Here is a 21,476-nt window from a genome sequence, read left to right as displayed (position 1 = left end):
GTCTTAGGCAGAGGTCTTTTGCATCACCTTGCTGCCCTGTTTGGTGAGCCACCGGGGGCTGCAAGTCAGAGTGATCCCTTTACTGTGAAATACTCCTAGGCTTTGGAGTGAGCCTGCCTATCCAGGCATCCTCTGACCTCTAAAGGTCAGTGACGGGAGAATTTTCAAGTCCCCCTTTTGGGTTCTAGTAATTGGAGTTTCCCTGCCTGCTTCTTACCAAAGCAAAGCCAGAGAATGTGATAGGAAAGACAGACCTTTTACATGCAAGACACTCTTAAACAATACACCAAGACGTATAACAGTGAATCATTCAGTTTATTAAACTTACAAGAGAAATATAAGGCAAAGAAAGAAGCAAATACTTGATTGAATATATAAGACAGAAAGTAACATACCCACACACAAGTTGACGTACAGACAAACAGTTACAGAGGCCTCTGAGTCGCTTCCAAAGAGAGAGACAGAGATGGCAACCATTTAATGGGTCTGTGGTCTCTCCGTGGAAGGACGACGAGCTGGCATCTGGACCAGCCTTTTATAGCTCAAACCAAGAGAGAGAGTCTCAAACGGCCACCTCCTTTCAAATTCTTTCAGGAGATGAGTTTTCACGAATCTTGTTTGGAAACATCTTGTTCTCAAATTCAGTTTCAGAGCCTCTGGCACTGTTTGTTCGTCAGCCTGTGTGCATAAACAAATTCCCCCTCTATGCAGATAATTTGTTGCCGGTCTTATGACCTTCCTGTCCTTGAACATAATTTCAGGCACCTGATGTGCTTTTTGGTTGATTAGCTCTTTAGTAATGCAATTTCCTATACCCTCTAAGATCAGAGTCTAGTGGAGAGCTGGGGTCAGCTGTTTTTAGAAAAGCCATAACCAGGCTTTCTAAGCTATAGGTTAAAGTGGAAATGTGGTTCTTCTTAAGCCAAATTAATATGTTTAAAAATTCTTACCACAGTCAGGAGAAGACTTAACCTGAACATCTACTGTGCCTGCATGATCTAGTTCCTGATGCCTCGCCCTATGGCTGGCTGGCTAAGGCCACTGATACTGGACTGCAGTGAGGTACACCAAAATGCATGGCACATGCATACACACAACACCAAAATGGATGATTCTGCATGATAAGCTGAGAGCCATTTTACTGCAGAGAAGTGCTTGCAAGCCCATTATAGTGCAAGGGAGCAACCCTGGCCACACACTACAGGGGAAAGAGCAAACCTAGGCCACAGTGCTCTTAAAGGTAAAGGTAGTCCCCTGTGCAAGCTCTGGGTCATTTCTGACCCATGGGGTGACATCACAGCACGACATTTACTAGGCAGATTGTGCTTATGGGGTGGTTTGCCAGTGCCTTCCCCAGTCATCTACACTTTACCCCCAGCAAGCTGGGTACTCATTTTACTGACCTCGGAAGGATGGAAGGCTGAGTCAATCTTGAGCCAACTACCTGACACCGACTTCTGTTGGGATCTAACTCAGGTCGTGAGCAGAGCTTTTGACTGCAGTACTGCAGTGTACCACTCTTACCTGGGAGCAAACTTATTTCTGAATAAACATGTACAGGATTGCACTGCAGGTTTTCCATAACTAAATTGGGAAGGAGCCCAGGCAGTTCTTCACCACCCGGTTTCCAGACCTTACCTGTCATCGGTGCCCACCACGGATGACATTTGCGTTTCAACCAAGCCCCGGGGCCTCAGCTAATAGCGATGGTCTTTGGGAACCTGCAGGTCTCCACCGGCTTCCAGTGCAGTAACATGCTGACAGCCCTGCCCAGCTCCTTCCTGGACAGGCTCTTGTCGGCCACGTTGATGGAAGATGCAGAGATCCGCCTCTTTGTCCTCCAGATTCTCATCAGCTTCATTGACCGCCACGGGAATAAACACAAATTCCAAACTATCAGGTATGCCGGCTTCAGCTTTATTTTTGGAGTCGGGATGGGCAGGATAAGGTGCTATTCTGTAGAAGAGGGTCAGACAATTGACCCAGGATTTATGAGTGGGTCGTTTAAATGCCTCTCTACCTGTGCAGGAGTTGTTCCCGGAACAAGCAGTTCCTGTATTTGATCTGAGCCCAGCAGCATCATAAAGACAACAAGATTTCCAAAGGCATGAAGCTTTTGAGTGTCAAAGCTCTGGTATCTGATGAATCATAGAAGAATCATAGTGTTGGAAGGGACCACCAGGGTCATCAAGTCTAACCCCCTGCACAATGCAGGAAAACTGTCAGGTTGAAGTGAGTATGAAGGGGACTTTGACTCTTGAAAGCTTATATCCTGGAATCTTGTTGGTCTTTAAGGTGCTTCTGGACTCAAATCTTGCTTGTCTACTGCAGACCGACATGGCTGAAACTGTATGACTACAGTAATTTTTGCAGGAACCAAAACTGAGAGGGGGAGAAAGGGTGGGGGAACTGAGAGGGAAATTCTGAAAAAGAATAGAAACTGTCAGGTTGCAAATGACTCGCCTTTGTAATTATTGTAATCTAGCTTTATTGCATTACTGTACAGTTTTCTAGTGCATTCTTTAAATTTTCAATCCATGCTTTATTGCATTGTTTGTTTCACGTATTATGCCAGTGGTACTCAGTCCGCAACTTGCAAAGAGCCACATTCTCAATTGTCATCAAGCAAAAGAGCTGCATGTCTACTGTGTGCCCCAGACACACATTTATAATAATACAGCTATTAATACTAAACATAGAACTATTGAAATGGGAAGTGCCATCAAGTGGAAGCTGATTTATGGCAATTCTATAGGGTTTTCAAGGCAAGACACTAACAGAGGTGATTTGCCATTGCCTACCTCTGCGTAGCCACCCTGGACTTCCTTGATGGTCTCCCATCCAAGTGCTAACCAGGGTCGACCCTGCTGAGCTTCCGAGACCTGACGAGATCAGGCTAGCCTTTTTAAATTACAGGTGACTTCTCAGCAATTAGGGTTGTCTCTCCCCACCACTGCTGAACCTTAGCCAGCCTTTGTGCAACTGCAGTGAAGGGAAGGGCTTCCCTCGCTGCCTTCCGGCTCTCTCCTCAGCAGGAGGGGCAGCAAACTTAGAGCAAGCTGGGTATGGAGAAAGGGGAGCAAAACCAGCACCACCCCCACTGTGGCCAGGTTGCTCTTTGCCCAGGTGCCTCGGGGCTTGTACTCTTTTCTTTGGCCGGCTTGCTCTCCTCCCGGTTGCCACCCAGCTGCTGGGATGAGAGTACAGAGGCTACAGAGAAGTTTGGAGGGGGTGAGGCCTGTGGCTCAGGGGTGCTTGTACTTACCCATCCTTCAGTGCCCTTTCCAAGGTGGGAACCAGCTGCCAACCACAATCCCTACAGGGAAATGGTGTTGCTCACATTCCTGGAACATGGGGTAGGTGCCACATTGGGGAACAGTTCCCCGAAGAGCCACATGTGGCTCCCGAGCCACTGTAGAAGAAGCGGAAGAAGAGTTGGTTTTTGTACCCCGCTTTTCTTTACCTTGAAGAAGTCTCAAACCGTCTTACAAACTCCTTCCCTTTTTCTCCCTACAACAGATACCTTGTAAGGTAGGTGGGGCTGAGAGAGTTCGGAGAGAACTGTGACTGGCCCAAGGTCACCCAGCAGGCTTCATGTGTGGGAGTGGGAAAAAAACCCAGTTCACCATATTAGAGTCTGCTGCTCATGTGGAGGAGCAAAGAATCAAACCCAGTTCTCCAGATTAGGGTCCACCACTCTTAACCACTACACCACGTTGGCTCCTGTTGCACTGATTTTAACTGTGTGGTCCTCCTTGAGTCTCAGTGAGAAAAGTGGTCTAAGAATGAATTAAATTGAATGAATTAATAAAAAGTCTTATTGAGGGAGAGTTTATGCCAGTCTTAAAAAGGGGCATTTCCCCCAGATTTGTCCACTATTGCTTATAGCTTCAAGAACACCCCATGTAGTAATCGTAATGCTTGAATTGAACTGCTGAAAATGAGAATTTCATTTTGTGTGGCTCTATCTGTGGTTCTCCAGATGGGGGCACCTTTTATAGGAATTTGTCACCAGAGAGGAAGTTTCCCATATGTCTGCTCTGCCTGCTCAGCTTAAATCGTGCAATAATGGAGCTTACTTTCTGCAGCCTTCGTAGGACTTTGCTGAGTGCATGTTTCCCTCTTTCTGGATGGCAACCTTGTTTTCCTTGCTTTACATAATGTTGTAGTGATTATATTAAGCATCTGAAATGAGCCACAAAAGAGAAAAGGGCTTTCTCCTATCCTTCTTGCTGTTTGCACCCAGACTTTTTCTTCTCCTTCTCCTACACAGCACCATCAGTGACATCTCCATCCTGAAGCTGAAAGTGGACAAGTGTTCACGCCAGGATACTGTCTTCATGAAAAAGGTAGGCAGGTGTTTGGGCATATGAAGGATTTGCAGGTAGAAGATGAGGGTTAACGAGTAGAGGTTGAGCGCATGTCCAGATTGCTTGTTCTTCTGCGGTTGCCCTAGGGCCTGGATTCAGCTCCAGATTCCTTCCAACAAGAAAAAAGAACTTTTGGAAGAGGATATTTCGAAAACTTCTGGTTTTATGCAAGAAAAAAATGTGCCCCTTTGACATTTATAAGTCTATTAAATAAAATATTCATTTTGATTGCCTTTCCACAGAACATTCCTGTGCATCATAAAAACAAGGTAAAAATAAAACCCTTGAATCTAAGCCCATGAGTGCCAGAAAAGAGTGCAATCATGTTCTTGTGACATAAAATACAACAAATATAGCAAAGTGAAATTTAAGATGAATTTTTAAAAATCGGTTTCACTACTTTAGTTTCACAAATGCCGGAAATGCAACTCTGGAAGAACCCCGATTTCAACATTGAGTTCCACTCCACTAAATATTTCTGGTGGGGCAGAACCCCACATTCCAACAAGAAGTCACTGCTAACTAATTACTGATCAGCATGTTGCAGGACGTTTTGTGAGCTGTAGTAGGAGAATAGAATCGGATGGTGTGACATTTCCAAGCATCACTTCTCTCTGATGCTTTCTTGTTTCCGTAGCATTCGCAGCAGCTGTATCGGCACATGTACCTGAGTTGCAAGGAGGAGAGCAACGGTCGGGCTCACTACGAAGCTCTCTATAGCTTGCTGGCGCTCATCAGCATCGAGCTAGCCAACGAGGAAGTGGTGGTGGACCTCATCCGTCTGGTGCTGGCCATGCAGGTGATGGCTGGGCAGGCAGAGGAGGAAAGAAAGTCTTCCAAACCAAGCCTGACCTTCACTGGGAGTCTGTGGCAGAAGGGGGAGTGCCAAGGCGCATGCAGGAGTCTGGTGGGTGGTGAATTGCCGAGCAGAAGAACCATACATAGGAGGGATGCCAAAACTTGGTCCACGAAACAGTGACCATATGTGGTGAAACTGAGTGGCAGTAGGTAGCCACTGGGAAGAACCAAATACGGATCAGGGGAGTGGGTGGTGAGGATGCCGGGGGCCAACTTTCAACACAGGTGTGGGCGCATGCCATTTCTCCAGTTGGAAAGGCCCCCTCCTCCCCAGCTGGTTTTAACCTGAGACAGAAAAAAGACAAGACTCAGTACAGGACCTGTGTCCCGTCCCCCCACAAGTGGGGCATTTTTGGCTGGGAAATATCAAAGGCAAGAGGTTTCAATGTACCTTTCCCGAGCGCTGTGACTTTAACCACAGCCCCACCCCTTCTCAGGGCTGCCTTTTGCAACTTGGTTATAGCCTCTTGGAACCCCCCAGCATCACGTATGAGTCGGGCCCTGGGCTGCCTAGCAAATACTAGATTACTGCTAGTGTGCATTGTCAGCACTGTGTGCCATCTTACAGTGCCATGCCCTCTCTCAGTTTGCGCTGCACTTTGTAGGATTTTTTCATATGAAAATTGGTGCATTGCAAAATTAGGGTTTTTGAGTGCCCTTCTGGACAGTGTCCCTCTCCCATGCAGAGATCTGACAATCTCAGAGGGAGCCGTAACATTACGCTTCTCCTTTTAGGAGGTGGCCCTAGTCAACGAGGATAACCTGCCGCTCTACAACCGCTGTGCTCTTTATGCCCTGGGAGCCGCCTATCTGAACCTGATCAGCCAGCTGACGACCGTTCCCGCCTTCTGCCAGCACATTCATGAGGTCCAGCCTTGTTTCTCTTCCTCTTCCATGCATCTCTCTTTCTCATTTCTTGGGCCACCTCCCAGTTGACAGATTGCAGCCTGCTGCTGCAAGACAAGCCAGATGTTGTCTGAACTGCACAGTCAATCCGTGTTTTCTAGTCTTGCCATAACTCAGCTAATATAGGCTGATGACGTGGTGTGTTGTCTTCTGCAGCGTTTTCCACTCCCCTGTGCTACTTTCTTGGCTGCAAAGTGATCCTTTGGGTTGGCCCTTTGGGGAATGCCAAGGTCAGATGAGTTTTTGGAGCAACAGCGGTCTGCTTTGTGTTTTTGACACTGTTGGGGGGAGCAGGTTTGAGTAGAGATGTATACTTTTTGAAAATTTTGAAGCAGTGGGAGGGGAAAAATTCCTTCCCATATTTAATTTGTGGGGGAAAACATTTTTTTTGGGGGGGGGGATTTGAAATACAATACAATATTTACCTTTCCATCAAATATAAGCTTATTTTGCTGTAAAAATGCACCATTTGTAACTTGGCCCTGACCTGGTTAGCCCAGGCTAGCCTGATCTCATCAGATATCAGAAGCTAAACAGGTTTGGTCCTGGTTAGTATTTGGATGGGAGACCAGCAAGGAATACTAGGTCGTGACGTGGAGGCAGGCAATGGCAAACTACCTCCGAACATCTCTTGCCTTGGAAACTTCACCAGGGGTCGCCATAAGTCAGCTGTCACTTGACGACTCCCACCCCAATAACCTAGTTAACATATAAAATATAAAAACTGAATGGCTGCCTCCCAAAATATCCTGAGCTATGAAGTCTGCTGGGATTTGCAAAGTCGCAGATAGTTTATCTGGACATGTCCCATTGCTGACCATGCCTTAGCTGCAGAAATGAATAGCTAAAGCACTCGGATAAGCATGTGAATCTCAGTGGGTGCTAGGCACGCCACCCCAAAGTTACCTCCTAACCCGGATGACCAGAGATATTTGAGATTATGAACAGAAGCCATATGCTCTCAATCGTCTTAAACAAGACTTTCCTCTTTCCCTTTGCCAGGTCATAGAGATGAGGCAGAAGGAGGCACCCTACCTCCTCCCCGAAGGCGTGTTTGCTGAGAAACCCAGGTGAGGGAGTCTCTGGGGGTGTAAGGCTGGCCTCAGAGTTACCTTATCAGTCGGATATAGAACCCAAATATGGAACCACCTCCTGGACCCATCGGGCATTTACAGCATGCTTATCTTCAATGGTGGGAATCACTCTAAAGTGGGGTGGGGAAACTTCCAGCTGAGGGGGCACATTTGGATTTCCTGGCCAATTTTGAGGGCTCCCAGGTTGGACGCCAGCTCTTCCTGTTTCTACCATTGGCAAGAGTCCCTTTATAAAGCGGGCTGCTGTTGCAGGAAACAGGACAAGCCAGAATACAACTAGCACCCCTAGTAAGCAGGTCAGGACTCAGATGTGGTCCTCTGCTCCTCTTAATGGCATTCAGTCCTTTCACTATTGAACAGTTTTTCAGAAGCGTCGTCCCACTAAACAGCACCGCAGCCTGGCGGGTGATCCAACATCACCAACAAATTGTTAAAACGCTGTAAGTGCTGGATTTTTAAAACTCCCTCTGTTTGGATGAGGCTCCTGAACTACACCTTACTGACCTCTGCTCCCCACGGTTGACCTCCTGGCTGTGCTCAGTTGTGCCTCCTTCCCTCTCTGTCAGCTCTCTTTTTCACATTCCCTGTCTTCTCTGAAGGTCAGATGGATAAGCAACCTGCTGGAGAGGTTAATCGGAGTGTTTTCTTCTTCCACAAAGGCTTTCAAGGAATTTGGACCGCCTTGGGCCTGAGATCCTCTTCCGGCAAAGCAAGATCAGTGAAGTGCTGGGAGGAAGTGGCTACAATTCTGACAGGCTCAGTACCCCCTATGTTCCCCAGCTGACAGGTATGGCCCGGGGCTGTATGTGCCATGGGATCCCAAGGCTACATTGTCAGTGGCAAGATTTATTTCAGTCCTTATATATCTCAAACATTAGATTAAAAATTGTGCTGCTCAAGATCAATGGATCAAGGAGCTTCTAAGGGATAAAGGAAAGGTATGTGCCATGGTTCCAGGGGAGCAGAGAAAAAAGGGCAGATTGTGGCACTGGGTGTAGGGTGAAGCTTCCTGGACCCTTCACCATTAAAAAACCAACAGCACAAGTTTCTAATCCTTATGCCTGTGTGTAAAGATATGCTTCAGTGCATATAGGCAATTTCCTGTTGTGATCTCAGAAGTCACAGCACTGACTGACTACAATTTCCAGTGATTGGAATTTGTACCTTGCATTTCTCGCTAGGACTAGAAAAATAATGGGGCTTTACATGTTGAATTGACCATTAGAAGGACCAAAACACGTGTAGAACTGGACCCCCTTCCCCCGAAGTAACAGAAAGTTAGACATGAGTAAACTGAGAATGCATTAAAAGCCAGTGTTTGGTGTACTTTGCTTGTTCAGTGCTCAGAAACAAAAGAGGGTTGGAATTAGTTATTTCTTCTGGAGTTACCATTACTTATGAAGCAGCTTTTTGAATGAACCTGTTTCATAGCTAAGCATGAGGCCTCAGGTCGGGGTAGAGCACCTGCTTTGCATGCTCAGGTTCAACCCCCAGCCTCTCCTGTTTAAAAGAATCTTAGGAAACAGGTGGGAGGAAAGACCCCTCGCTTCCTGGGACCCCGCAGAGCCACTGCCAATATGAACCAAGGGCATCTTCATGTCTTACAATTCTTGAGAGGTCCAGGAGAGTCCATTCAGAAGGGCATCTCCTTCGCTGCGGCAGAGATGGGAAGGTGGCATAATGCAGAAACTGTTTGTTTCAGATGAGGATCGGCTGTCGAAAAGGAAGAGCATTGGAGAGACCATCTCCCTGCAGGTTGAAGTGGAGTCAAGAAATAGCCCCGAAAAAGAGGAGGTACGGCAGTTTTGCCCTGACCTAGGCTAGCATGATCTCGTTTGATGTCAGCTAAGCAGGGTCGGCCCTGTTGGTATTTGAATGGGAGACCACCAAAGAAATCTAGAGTCGCTACGCAGAGGCAAGCAGTGGCCAACCTCCTCTGTTCCTCTCTTGCCTTGAAAACCCCAATGGGGTCGCTGTAAGTCAGCTGTGACTTGACAGCACTTTGTACCACCACGGCACTTTCACAGTTTGTAGGGGAAGAGGACAGGGGCTCAGGAGCACTTGCTAAACCAACGAATGGAGTCTGGGAACCCCCCACCCCAGCCAAGTGAAATCCATGTTTTCTCTTTCATCCATGTTTTCTCTTTCCTCTTCCCTTGGGATCATTTCCCCTCTCTTGCTTCTTGGCCTCCTTAAAAAAACACTTGCTTCTTTCAACCATTTCTTGGGCTGCTGGAATAATCTTAGAAGAAGAGTTGGTTTTTATGTGCTGACTTTCTCTACCACTTAAGGAAGAATCAAACCGGCTTACAATCACCTTCCCTTCCTCTCCCCATAACAGACACCCTGTGAGGTAGGTGGGGCTGAGAGAGCTCTAAGAGAGCTGTGACTAGCCCAAGGTCACCCAGTTTGGCTTCATGTGGAGGAGTGGGGAAACCAACTCAGTTCACCAGATTAGCGTTCACCACTCATGTGGAGTAGTGGGGAATGAAACCCGGTTCTCCAGATCAGAGTCCACCGCTCCAAACCACCGCTCTTAACCACTACACCACGCTGGCTCTCTTAGCCTTCCTTTTGATTTAGGGTCCACTTTATTTCTGGGGAAGATAAACAAATTGGGCTCCTTTGGGCTGGCAGCTGTTTGTGAGACACACTCATAACTTAATTACTTGAGGTTACTGCTTAAGCAGGGCCTGATAGGAGAAGAATTCTCTGACGTGTACCGGGAAGGCCCGGGTTCAAGTCCTCCCTTAGCTATTTGGCTCATTGGGTGACGACGGGTCGGACTCTCAGCCTGATCTAACCTCACAAGGTGGCTTTGAGAATAATGTGAAGGAGGGAACCTATCTATGCCCCCATGAACTTCTTGGAGGAGGGGTTAAATATAAATTCAGTAAGGTGCTGATTATACAAGATTTGCATGCTTCTGTGCCTGGGGAGCAGCCCTTGATGCATACCAAGGAAGAATTGCACGGCTCATTAGGAGGACCTGATTATGTGGCTGGGGATGGTAACTGCTGCGTGGGCAAGTAACTGTACTCAGGAAGCAGCAGGGATTGGGAGAAGAAGAAGAAGAGTTGGTTTTTATATGCTGACTTTCCCTACCACTTAAGAGAGACTCAAGCCGGCTTACAATCACCTTCCCTTCCCCTCCCCACAACAGACACCCTGTGAGGTAGGTGGGGCTGAATGAGCTCTTAATAGAACTGTAACTTGCCCAAGGTCACCCAGCTGGCTTCGTGTGTAGGAGTGGGGAATCAAACCCAGTTCCCCAGATCAGAGTCCACCACTCCAAACCATCGCTTTTAACCACTACACCACGCGGAAAAGGGTAGCCGAGAGGGGGGCAGGAGTGTCCCAAGGAAATGTGGAGTAGCTGGAAGGGTTGTTTGATTTGGACTTTGCAGTCTGTTCTTGTACAGTCTTATACAGTTGGGTCTTGGGGTACCTTAATGGGTATGAGCCTTGCTTTCTCCCCTGCCCTGGGCAGCTGCTGGGGCTCAATCAGTGCAGTACCAGGGCAGATGCTTCCCTTGGGGGCGGTTTCTCACACTGTCCTGATAATATTCATATGTAGGCTTCCTCGGGAGGTGGTGGGCTGTCCTCCTTTGGAGGTTTTTAAGCAGAGGCTACATGGCCATCTGACAGCAGCGCTGATTCTGTGAACTTAGGCAGATCATGAGAGGGAGGACAGGAAGGGATGAGTCAGTGTTTGGCTCTCGTGACCTTTTCTTACATGCCCAGTGTAATGCCGATTGCCACTTTGGGGTCAGGAAGGAATTTTCCTCCAGCCAGATTGGCCAGGGATCCTGGAGGGTTTTTTGCTTCCTCTGGCAATGGAGCAGGGGTCACTGGGTGTGTGTGTGGGGCAGGGGAGGTAGTTGTGAATTCCCTGCATTGTGCAGGGGGTTGGACTAGATGACCCTTGAGGTCCCTTCCAGCTCTATGTTTCTGTGTTTCTAGAAGGCAGGATTTGAGCCAAAGGCCTTCTGATTTGTAGATCAGTCTTGTAGCTCACTGTGCCTCAGCAATTCCAACAGATAAACTCAATGGTGGGTATTGAAGAGTGCCGAACATTTAACAGGCCTTCTTCCGACCTGAGTTGGAAGGGAAATGATGGCATGGGGAGAAGAAAGTGGGTAGAGATTTTTTTTAAAATGTCCCTCCCATATTACTAGAACTCGGGACACTCAATGAAATTGATTGGCAGTTGATTCAAGGAAGGCAAAAGGAAATGCATTTTGACAACAGCGAGTGATTAAAATGTGGAATTCGTCACCAGAGGATGTAGTGATGGCCACAAGCGTAGATATCTTTAAAGGGGGATTAGATTCGTGGCAGAGAGGTCCCTCAAGGGCTAGTAGTCATGGTGAGTAAATGGAATCTCCACATTCAGAAGCAGTAAACCTCTGAAACCCAGTGCCAGGAGGCAAGTTCAGAGGAAGGCCTCGGCCTCTATGTCTCGTCTGTTGGCCCTCCAGGGGCAGCTGGCTGGCCACTGTGTGAAACAGGATGCTGGACTAGCCAGGCTGCCAGGCTCATGTTGTTCTTATGCAATCTGTTCCTTCCTTTGTGTTTATATTCTGCCATTTCTCCAAGGAGCACATCATGGTGCATCTGGCTCGTTTCAGTTTTCCCCTCTCAACAGCCCTGTGAGGTAGGATAGATTGAGTGTGAGCATGTCTGGTCCAAGGTTGCCCAGCTTTATGGCCTGAACCATAAAAAACTAGGCCTTCCTAATCCAATCGCTACACCACACTAATGTGGTGACCTGCTGCTGTCCCAGTCATATGAAACAGTTTCTCTCTGATATTCACGGGTGAGCATCCACCTTCTAACTCTTCTCTTCTGTACCTGCTTCTGTCCTCCCCCCACCCATCCCTAAACAGAGAGCACCTGCTGAAGAAATCACCTATGAAACTCTGAAGAAAGCAATTGGTAAGTATCTTTTCTGGAACAAAGCTATACACTTTCCAGTGTTGTGCTGTGGGTGGGCTCTGGGGCTTTCCCTGTGCATGCGGAATAGATGCCTGGCAACTCTTGAAGACGCCTCCCAGGCTACAACTTGCAAAAAATGTGACTGTGTCCCTTCTTACACAACATAGCCCCTGGATGCATATCACACCAGTTCTAAAGTGGCCACAGTGGCTGCTGGCTTGCTTCTGGTCCTGTTCAAGCCTTGTGACCTGTGTGTCTCACGGACCGGCTTTCCTTGTGTCAAGCCGTATGCCGATTGCGGTCCTCACTGCTTCCCCTGTCCTCAGTCTCCCCATCCCTTTGTGTGGTCCTGCCTGCCTTCATTTATTCCTGGATTCTTTCAATGATTGCCCTTGGCTGGAGTACCTGTCTTTCCTGAGTTGATCGGGAAGGCACCAACCCAGTTGATCTTCCATAGGGCGGCATATGAGACCATTGTGTTTGGGCAGCTGTCCTACGTTAGGACATAGAACTGGCTTTTGCTCTGATAGGCAATGAATGTCTATTGGTCTGTGTTTTGGGGGAAGAACCTGTGGTTTCATGTTGTCTTTATTTATTTATTGCATTAGGTTTTTAACTTTCAGTTGCTGTTTTGTCAGCCACTTTGGGCCGAATAAGCATATTTGAAGTAAATAAATATTAGAAACTGAAATGGACTCTTGGTGGGTGCAGCAGCTCTGCTTACAGCTCTGGTGTGTTTGGTGCTTCCCTCCCACCCCTTAATGAAGTCAATAGCACTCAGGTAGGAGGGATGTCCCAAGTTCAGAGAAAGTGGTTAATGGTGCAAGGAGCAGAGCAGGATGGGAAGTGACGAGGAAAAGCCGTAATAGTTCAGTTGATTCCAGGCAGCCAAAAGGAAATACATCTTTACATAGTGAAGGATTAAAATGTGGAATTCATAATACTGAAGGTTTTATAGGGAGCCATTTCATGTTTCTAATATATCTCCATGCCGATCTCAGCAACGGAATTTCCCACCAATTTCTGTGGACATTGACTAAAAAAAAGAAGCAAGCCAGAACACTGAATAATAACGAGTTGTAACAGACAGCCTTGTCTATATGGGCACGTCAAGCTGCTGTGTGTTATATGTATTAAGTGCTGTCAAGTTGCTTCTGACTTATGGCAACCCTATAACTTAATGACCTTCAAAACATCCTATCGTTAACAAGCTTGCTCAGGTCTTCAAAACTAACAGCCGTGGCTTCCTTTATTGAGTCAATCCATCTCATGTTGGGTCTTCCTCTTTTCCGGCTGCCTTCAACTTTTCCTAGCATTATTGTCTTTTCCAATGACTCTTCTCAAGCTCCTAGGTGCCTTAATTAGCTGTTTCTTGTGGGAACTCTAAGATTCCCTTTAGCCATTATGGCTACTAGCTCCTGAGAGGCAATGTATTTGTCTCATTCCCTTTTAAAGCCATCGAAACTAGCAGCCATCATTGCATCCTGTGGCAGTGAGTTCCCCCAGTTAATAATGCTTTTGTGTGGTTTTCTTTTGTCTTTGCTTGCAGCTAAGAAAGGCAAACAATCAGGGACTTGGCCACAAGGGTGCAGGAGCTCTGCAGCAGTCAGCCATTCCCTCCTTGCCCCTACTTAGCATCACTTGGAGCTTGCTTTGCCTATTCCCTCTGCCTCACTCTCTCCCATCTCTATTTTAGTGGACAGTGTCGCTGTGGAAGAACAAGAGCGGGAAAGAAGACGGCAGGTGGTTGAGAAATTCCAGAAAGCTCCCTTTGAAGAGATTGCCGCTCACTGCGGCGCCCGGGTGAGTGTAGTTTTCTCTGTGCACGCACATTGTAAGGAGACAGACGGCATCCCTATGGTCTTAACCGTTGTTTACTGAGTGTAGCCATATAATCAGAGCCCCTGTTGGATGTGTGGATTGTAAGTAAATGGCGTATCTTCTGGGTGCATATTCTGGTTCGTTAATTATGCTTGCTGTGTTAATTCCACATCAATTAAATGTAATGATGAAATGGGATTTGTTGAACTGGCAAATGCAATATTAATAAGATGTTTTTAAAAATGTAATCACTTAAGAGCTTTCCAGCGACAATGAAAATCCCTGTGAGGGTTCCTAGTTCATTTGGGATTCATTCTCATGCCCCATTTTTGAGCAGGTAAAGTTGTCATATATAGAGTCAGACCTTTGGTCTGTCTTGCTTCAAACTGTCCATCCTGAGTATCAGCAGGTCTTCCGGGTCTTGAGCAGAGTTGGGTCTTTCCTGCCACCTGCTGCTGGTGATCCTTTAACTGGAGATGACAAAGACAGAACCAGAGGCTTCCTGCATGCAAAACAAGTGCCAGTGTGGTGTAGTGGTTAAGAGCAGTGGTTTGGGTCGGTGGACACTAATCTGGAGAACCGGGTTTGATTCCCCACTCCTCCACATGAGCGGCAGATGCTAATCTGGTGAACCGGGTTGGTTTCCCCACTCCTACACATAAAGCCAGCTGGGTGTCCTTGGGCTAGTCACAGCTCTCTTAGAGCTTTCTCAGCCCCATCTGCCTCACAGGGTGTCTGTTGTGGGGAGGGGGAAGGGAAGGTGATTGTAAGCCGCTTCGAGACTCCCTAAAAGTAGAGAAAGTTAGCATATAAAAACCAACTCTTCTTCTTAACTACTGTGAAATTATATCAAATGTGAGACTCACCCTCTGGACCTCTTCTTGTTGGGGGGACTATGACCAAGGGGGTGGCTGTTAACCAGCAAGGGGAGGGAAGTTCCTAAGGAACAAGAGAGAACCATAGCTCTGGTTGATGCAGTCCACACCACCCACGAACAATAGGGAAAACACTAAATGTCCCGGAGAGGTTTATGAGTGGTCTCCCTTTCAACATCTGGTGCATTTCAACCTTGCAGAAATGTATGACGTCCACAAATTAATTCTCCTTCTTTGCACAATGCATCGTTAACTTGTGGAACTCATCGCCTCAGGTTACGGTGATGGCCACTGGCTTTAGATGTTTTTTTAAAAATTACGATTAGACAAATTGATGGAGCCTAGGTCCAACAGTGGCTTTTTAGCCATGGTGGCTGAATGTTTGAAGGCACTGTGTTTGTGAATAAAATGGAGACATTGGACCATTGTACCCTGCCCTGAGGAGGAAGCGCAGGATAAACATGTGATAGGACACCAGTTGTTGGGGGTGTATTCACCTGCTGTGATCCTTCTGGGCCATCTGGGCAGCCACTGTAGGAATGATGATGCTAGATTATTTATTTAGGTAATAACCTTTTAATCCCATCCTTCCTACAAGGAACTCTTTGTAGTATGCACCATTCTCGCTCCCCCATTTTATCCTCACAACAACCTTGTGAGGTAGGTTAGGTTGAGAGAGAGTGTGTGGCCCAGGGCTGTCTTCATAAGGCTCTTTGGCATTCCCTGTCTGGCTCAAAACAATTTTTGTAAAAGGTTGTACTGAAATTTCCAGTAAGCAGCATCAGGACGTTCTCCTTGTGTTGGTGGCGTAACCGTGCAGCTCAAAAGTGCTGCTGTAATATGGTGCTGATCCCAATTCTCATTTTCGTTGCAGGCCACTCTTCTCCAAAACAAACTCAACCAGATATTTGAGATCACCATACGGTAAGAGAATCTGGAGTGGGGAGATGTCTTCATGAAGAGTGGAGGGGTGGGGGGAGAAGCACTCCCTAGAGAAGTTGTTTGTGTCCAGTGGTTGATGGCTGAGCACAGTGGAACACGAGGAGACAGAAGAATGAATGGTCTGCCACGCTCTGCCTTCTGTCAGCCAACAAAGTGCTGTGTGGGTTCACAGGCAGGGTATTATGGCCAGGCCGCATGGTTAAGTAGCGTCAACTTATCATGGATGTTTTTCTCTCTGCATTAGAAGTTTTGCACAAACAAAATACAACTTATGCTGTGAAAGCAGAAATACCAGTACAGCACACAGCCAAATGGAAAGCTCAATTATACACAGCTTACCATTCCAACACCACAATACAACATAAATAACCAAGATAAGAGAACTAGATAGTTGAGCAGTGTTCCTATTAGAACATAAATTAGGCACAACATGTGTCCTTAATTGTCTGAAGATACATAATCCAAACCGATGTTGGTGAAGAGGCCTTGAGAGTTTGAAGACAGACTTGAAAGTGTCCACTTATCACGGATGTTTCCCTCTCTGCATTAGAAGTTTTACAAGCAGAGGACCCCTGTGAGACTTGCGGGAGAGGGAAATCCCATATGATCCCCACACTTATCCCCAATTTCTTCTTTCTCTTCCTTCTCTATGCCCTCCCCACCATAACTGCTTTCCCTCCTTTGGCCTTCCCATGGTGCTGATATTACTAGGTGATCCCACAGTGCTGACTGTGATCTCATGATGTTTTGCAAGATCTCGGTCTGTATCTTTCAGTTTTGGATTTATTTTTTAAAACTCCCTCAAATGTTTCAGGGGGGTTTACAGAAATATCTTCCCCATCTCTGGCCCACTGCATGGATTTTTCAATCTGCAGTCTGAAGCCGGGTTCAGTATTAAGATACAAAATTTTATGTGTTTGTTCGTTAGTTTAGGCTGATGTCCACTTCTTCAAATGTCTGTTTGAAGCAGCTAACGGCAACATCACTAACACCAATTATAGTGATTAAAAAAAAACATGCAAATAATGCAACAGTAGAACAAAGCAACATAAAATACCATACACAGGGCACAGAAGACCCTAAAGGTGCATCACAGAATAGCTGGGGGATAAAGCATTAGAATAGCTGGCAGATAAACAAGAAAGCTTTTACACTAAAAACAGGTCAGCCACACACACACAAAAAAACCTTCAACAATATCATAAGCAGATAAATATCTTTCTACTCGGCACTAAAATATAAAAAAAATGAATTGCCACGCAAACTTCCATGGGTAGGGCATTCCTTGAGTGAGGTGCCAACACTGAAAAAGCCCTGTATCTGCTCACCTCCTGTCAAATGTCAGATGATGATGAGGAGATTAATCCGGTGGCAACCAGATTGTCCTTGTGATCCTTAATTTGTGGGCAGATTTACTCTTTATCTAACTGGGTTCAATTCCCCACTCCTCCACACGATGCCTGCTGGGTGACCTTGGGCCAGTCACAGTTCTCAGAACTCTCTCAGCCCACGCAGAGGCAGGCAATGGCAAACCACCTCCGAACATCTCTTGCCTCGAAAACCCCATCCGGGGTCATCATAAGTCAGCTGTGACTTGATGGCACTTTCCACCACCAGTGTAGCTAGTAGCCAGCAACAGAGATTTACCCTGTCTTCTCTCTGTCCCTTGTTTCTATAGATCCTTTTCCAAAAGCCATTCATGATCTCATATTGTGGCAATGAGTTCCACGGCTGAATTGAGTTTACTCTAAAAACAGAGATATAGCCAAATGTATCCTCCCACGAAGGAGCTACAGGAAATCTGTGCTTGAGACCTCCTTCTCTGCAGAATTTTGAGATGATATCTGTCTCTACATGGTAGAGAAGGGTGTACAAACATGGGTTTCTTGATATTCAGATTGTGTTCCTTATCTAAAGGCAGCAGGCTGATGCAGAAGATCCACTCCTGCTTGCTCCCCAGAAGGTCCTTACCATGAAGCATATGCCTTGAACAAAGGATCAGGGGATGTGTAAAGAGCAGAACACAGATATGTCTGACTCCCTCCTGGGATAAATCCTTCTGCACAACCCCTCATTGAAGTGAATGGTATTAAATGGACCCTGTGTGCAGTTCCCATTTATTTCAGTGCGGCTGGCACAGAATTTCCCCCTGGATCATGTCCTATGTGCGTGTGGGGAGTGCAATTTATATTTTTTTCTGCCTCCGGCCACTGATATGTCTTGAGCCAACCCTCCCCTTCTCTTCACTGCAGCCCCCCACCAAGCCCATCTGGTACCATAACAGCTGCTTACGGACAGCCCCAGAGCCACTCCATCCCGGTGTACGAGATGAAGTTCCCGGACCTCTGTGTGTACTGAGAGTCGAACTGCATGCTGGGGCAAGGTCCAAGTCATCAGGACCCCAAGGAATGCCATCATGCCACCTGCATGAGCAAAAGCGGGGCCGCCTGGAGCTGGTGGTGGGCCCCCTTGACCGACTTTCTGAGCAAGATGGACAGAAACACCCCCTACATCCAGGCTCTCTAAGCATATGTTGTTCCTCTCCTTTCTTCACGCTCAGCTAGTTTTTTCTGTCATGCAAAAGATGCAAGTGACATTCAGGAAGCCTTCTATGGACAGTGGAGGGTGGGGGAAGATAATTTGGCTTTCCTTTTTTTAAGAAGCTGTTTAAAAATTTGGAAGGGTTGATAGGTGTCTCCCCCGCCTCTTTTTATTGAAAACGTGTGCTGATCATTATATAAAGTGAATCTATTCTGTGTGTGCTGGTCTCGTTTCTTGCTCCTTTGGGGTAATTGGATGAGAGGTGCTGTAATGTACCATTTAGAGCAGGGGTGTCAAACTCATTTGTTATGAGGGCCAGATACGACATAAATGTCACTTGGTTGGGCCAAGCCATGTGTACCATAAAATTTAATGCCAGGTACTTAGATACAAACTTTATAGAAAGGCACAGGCAAAGCCAATTAGTGATATTATTTTTTACTTAAAATACAAACACGCTTAAAACAATAACACTTACAGTATTTTCTTTTATTTAACAGTCTTTGATAATTGACAGCTTGGGAGCGGGGGGGATGGCTGCCTTGCGGGCCGGATAAGAGCTTTCAAGGGGCGGGTTGGGGCCCACAGGCCTTATGTTTGACACCCCTGATTTAGGGGGCCACACTAGTGGGAGGGGGGCCTACCGTACCATCCTAAGCAGAATTACACTCTTCTTAAATCCACTGATGTCAATATGCTTAGAAGGATGGAATTCTCCATAAGGGGGCACTGCTGGACTCAAATCCTTCCTGAAGATGAAAAAAGACTGTCAAGATGAGACCTATGGAAAATGAGTGCATTAATTGGACTGTGCATTTCCTCAGGCGTTTCAAACTTTGAAACAGAACCCCAACTTTGTGGAGCCCAGCTCAATACATAACACGCAGTACAAAAGGAATCTAGCAGGATTGGTAAGGCTCATGTGCATTTTGAACCAAGTACTCGGTCCCTGTTACACATTAAATCAAAAGAGTTTCCGTCTAGACATTAGGAAGAATTTTCTAACAGAGCGGTTCCTCAGTGGAACAGGGTTCCTCGGGAGGTAGTAAGCTCTCCTTTCCTGGAGGTTTTTAAGAAGAGGTTAGATGGCCATCTGTCAGCAATGCTGATTCTGTGACCTTAGGCAGATGATGAGAGGGAGGGCATCTTGGCCATCTTCTGGTCACTAGGGGTGTGGAGGGGGGAGGTAGTTGTGAATTTCCTGCATTGTGCAGGGGTTGGACTTGATGGCCCTGGTGGTCCCTTCCAACTCTATGATTCTATGAACATGGTGATCCTATGAATTCATGACCTCCAATAAGTCCAACCGGTTACAGCCTTGCTCATGTCTTGCAAACTGAGGGCCGTGGATTCCTTTATAGAGTCAATCCATCTCATCTTGGGTCTTCCTCTGTTCCTGCTTTCAACTTCTAGCATTAATATCTTTTCCAGTGACTCTTCATATAATGTGACCAAAGTATGATAACCACAGTTGAGTCATTTTAGCTTCTAGGGAGAGATCAGGCTTGATTTGATCTAGAACCCTATGATTTGTCTTTTTGGTGGTCCACAATATCCATAAAACTCTCCTCCAACACCACATTTAAAATGAATCAGCTTTCTTCCTGTTAGCTTTCTTCACTGTCCAACTTTCACACCTGTACATAGTAATGGGAATACTATGGAAAGAAGTATCTTGACCTTGGTCACCAGTGACACATCTTTTCTAGCTCCTTCATGGCTGCCCTTCCCAATCTCAATGTGGGTCATATCACAAAGGCATTTTGTAATATAAACAGCATGACCAGAACCACTTGTAGTACAGTTTTTAAGAGTAATGGGAGGGATCTGTTGCAAAGTAAGAAAAAGAAACCGTGGGAGATTTTCATGAAGCTTGACTTTTTACCATGCAAGTATCAGACTCAGAAAATTGCATACATAAAAGTTGGAACATAGAGGGCATCCCCATGTGCAACAAAAGCCATTATGTCCTTCAAGAGAATGTATAATTTGAAAAGTCAATTAGTATCCAGTAAGACCTGGATGGCCCAGGCTAGCCTGATCTCATCAGATCTCAGAAGCTAAGCAGGGTCAGCCCTGGTTAGTATTTGGATGGGATTCCTCCAAGGAATACCAGCGTTGCTATGCAGAGGAAGGCACTGGCAAACCACCTCTGTTAGTCTCTTGCCATGAAAACCCCCAAAAGGGGTCACCATAAGTCAGCTGCAACTTGAAGGCACTTTACACACACACAATATGTCTCAACCTACCAGTATTCAGCAGGCCTTGCCAGGGTCTAGTTTTAGGGTTGCCAGCTGAAGGTTGGGAAATACTTGGAGATTTTTGGGGTGGAGCCTGAGGAGGGCAGGGTTTGGGGAGGGACTTCAATGCCATACAGTCCAATTGCCAAAGCGGCCATTTTCTCCGGGTGAAGTGATCTCTATCGGCTGGAGTTCAGTTGTAATAGTGGGAGATCTCCGGTTAGTACCTGGAGGTTGGCAACCCTATCTAGTTTGCTTCAGGACTATTTTCACATTTTGCAAATTTACATGCAGCATGAAAAGTTCTATAAATCCAATGGATAAAAAATAATATTCTATTAAAAACGTATTTCTCCATTTTTGCTGATCTATGTAAATACCCCACCACCCAGTGCCCTTTCAGTGCAAGAAAACTTCTGAGGAAGAGGCCAGATCCCTTCTCTCTTCGCCCCCCACCCGTGGCAGCATTCCAAGTTCAAAAGGGTTCCCCTTTAATTTTTAAACAGACATTCTCTACGATGCTGTGTAGCTGCAAAGAAACAGACTGGGGGACCCAACTCTTTAAAAAAAAAACCAGAATGTCTGGTTTGGCCCTCTGCATTTTCTTTCGAGCAATTGAAATGTTCATTAATATTCCATCAGCTCGATGTGCTAACTCAAACCTCTCCCAGCCAGAAACTACAGGCAATACCAAGACAGCAGCTCGCTTTTTGTCATTTTATTTACATTTGTGTATAAATTTAGAAAACCATCACTTTTCTACAAATCTAAATAATCCGTGCTTTAATATGATCCTTGGTCATCTCTATACAACCACAGCCTTATTCTAAACAGATTATCCAAAGCTGGCTTTTTCTTTGCAAAAAGATACATAGATTCTTCATGAATCAA

General features: G+C 46.3%; 1 protein-coding gene across 1 annotated transcript in view; it reads left to right on the top strand.

Annotated features, from left to right (window-relative positions):
• The window catches only part of EFR3B (EFR3 homolog B), a 107,269-nt gene extending 88,812 nt beyond the window's left edge, over nucleotides 1–18,457 (top strand). Inside the window, exons 13-23 of the mRNA XM_056853010.1 lie at nucleotides 1,728–1,900; nucleotides 4,274–4,349; nucleotides 5,008–5,169; nucleotides 5,964–6,095; nucleotides 7,137–7,204; nucleotides 7,888–8,015; nucleotides 8,931–9,022; nucleotides 12,118–12,166; nucleotides 13,863–13,969; nucleotides 15,737–15,786; nucleotides 18,057–18,457. Of these exons, the coding sequence (XP_056708988.1) occupies nucleotides 1,728–1,900; nucleotides 4,274–4,349; nucleotides 5,008–5,169; nucleotides 5,964–6,095; nucleotides 7,137–7,204; nucleotides 7,888–8,015; nucleotides 8,931–9,022; nucleotides 12,118–12,166; nucleotides 13,863–13,969; nucleotides 15,737–15,786; nucleotides 18,057–18,162 (1,143 nt within the window). The 3' untranslated portion in view covers nucleotides 18,163–18,457. The remainder of the gene's footprint in view (nucleotides 1–1,727; nucleotides 1,901–4,273; nucleotides 4,350–5,007; nucleotides 5,170–5,963; nucleotides 6,096–7,136; nucleotides 7,205–7,887; nucleotides 8,016–8,930; nucleotides 9,023–12,117; nucleotides 12,167–13,862; nucleotides 13,970–15,736; nucleotides 15,787–18,056) is intronic.
• The last annotated feature ends 3,019 nt before the right edge of the window (nucleotides 18,458–21,476 follow it).

The sequence above is a fragment of the Euleptes europaea genome, chromosome 7 (genome assembly GCF_029931775.1).
Source record: "Euleptes europaea isolate rEulEur1 chromosome 7, rEulEur1.hap1, whole genome shotgun sequence".
In the NCBI taxonomy this organism is placed as follows: domain Eukaryota; kingdom Metazoa; phylum Chordata; class Lepidosauria; order Squamata; family Sphaerodactylidae; genus Euleptes; species Euleptes europaea.
The sequence above is the reverse complement of the archived record's forward strand: the minus strand, read 5'-3'. Positions and strand labels throughout refer to the sequence as shown.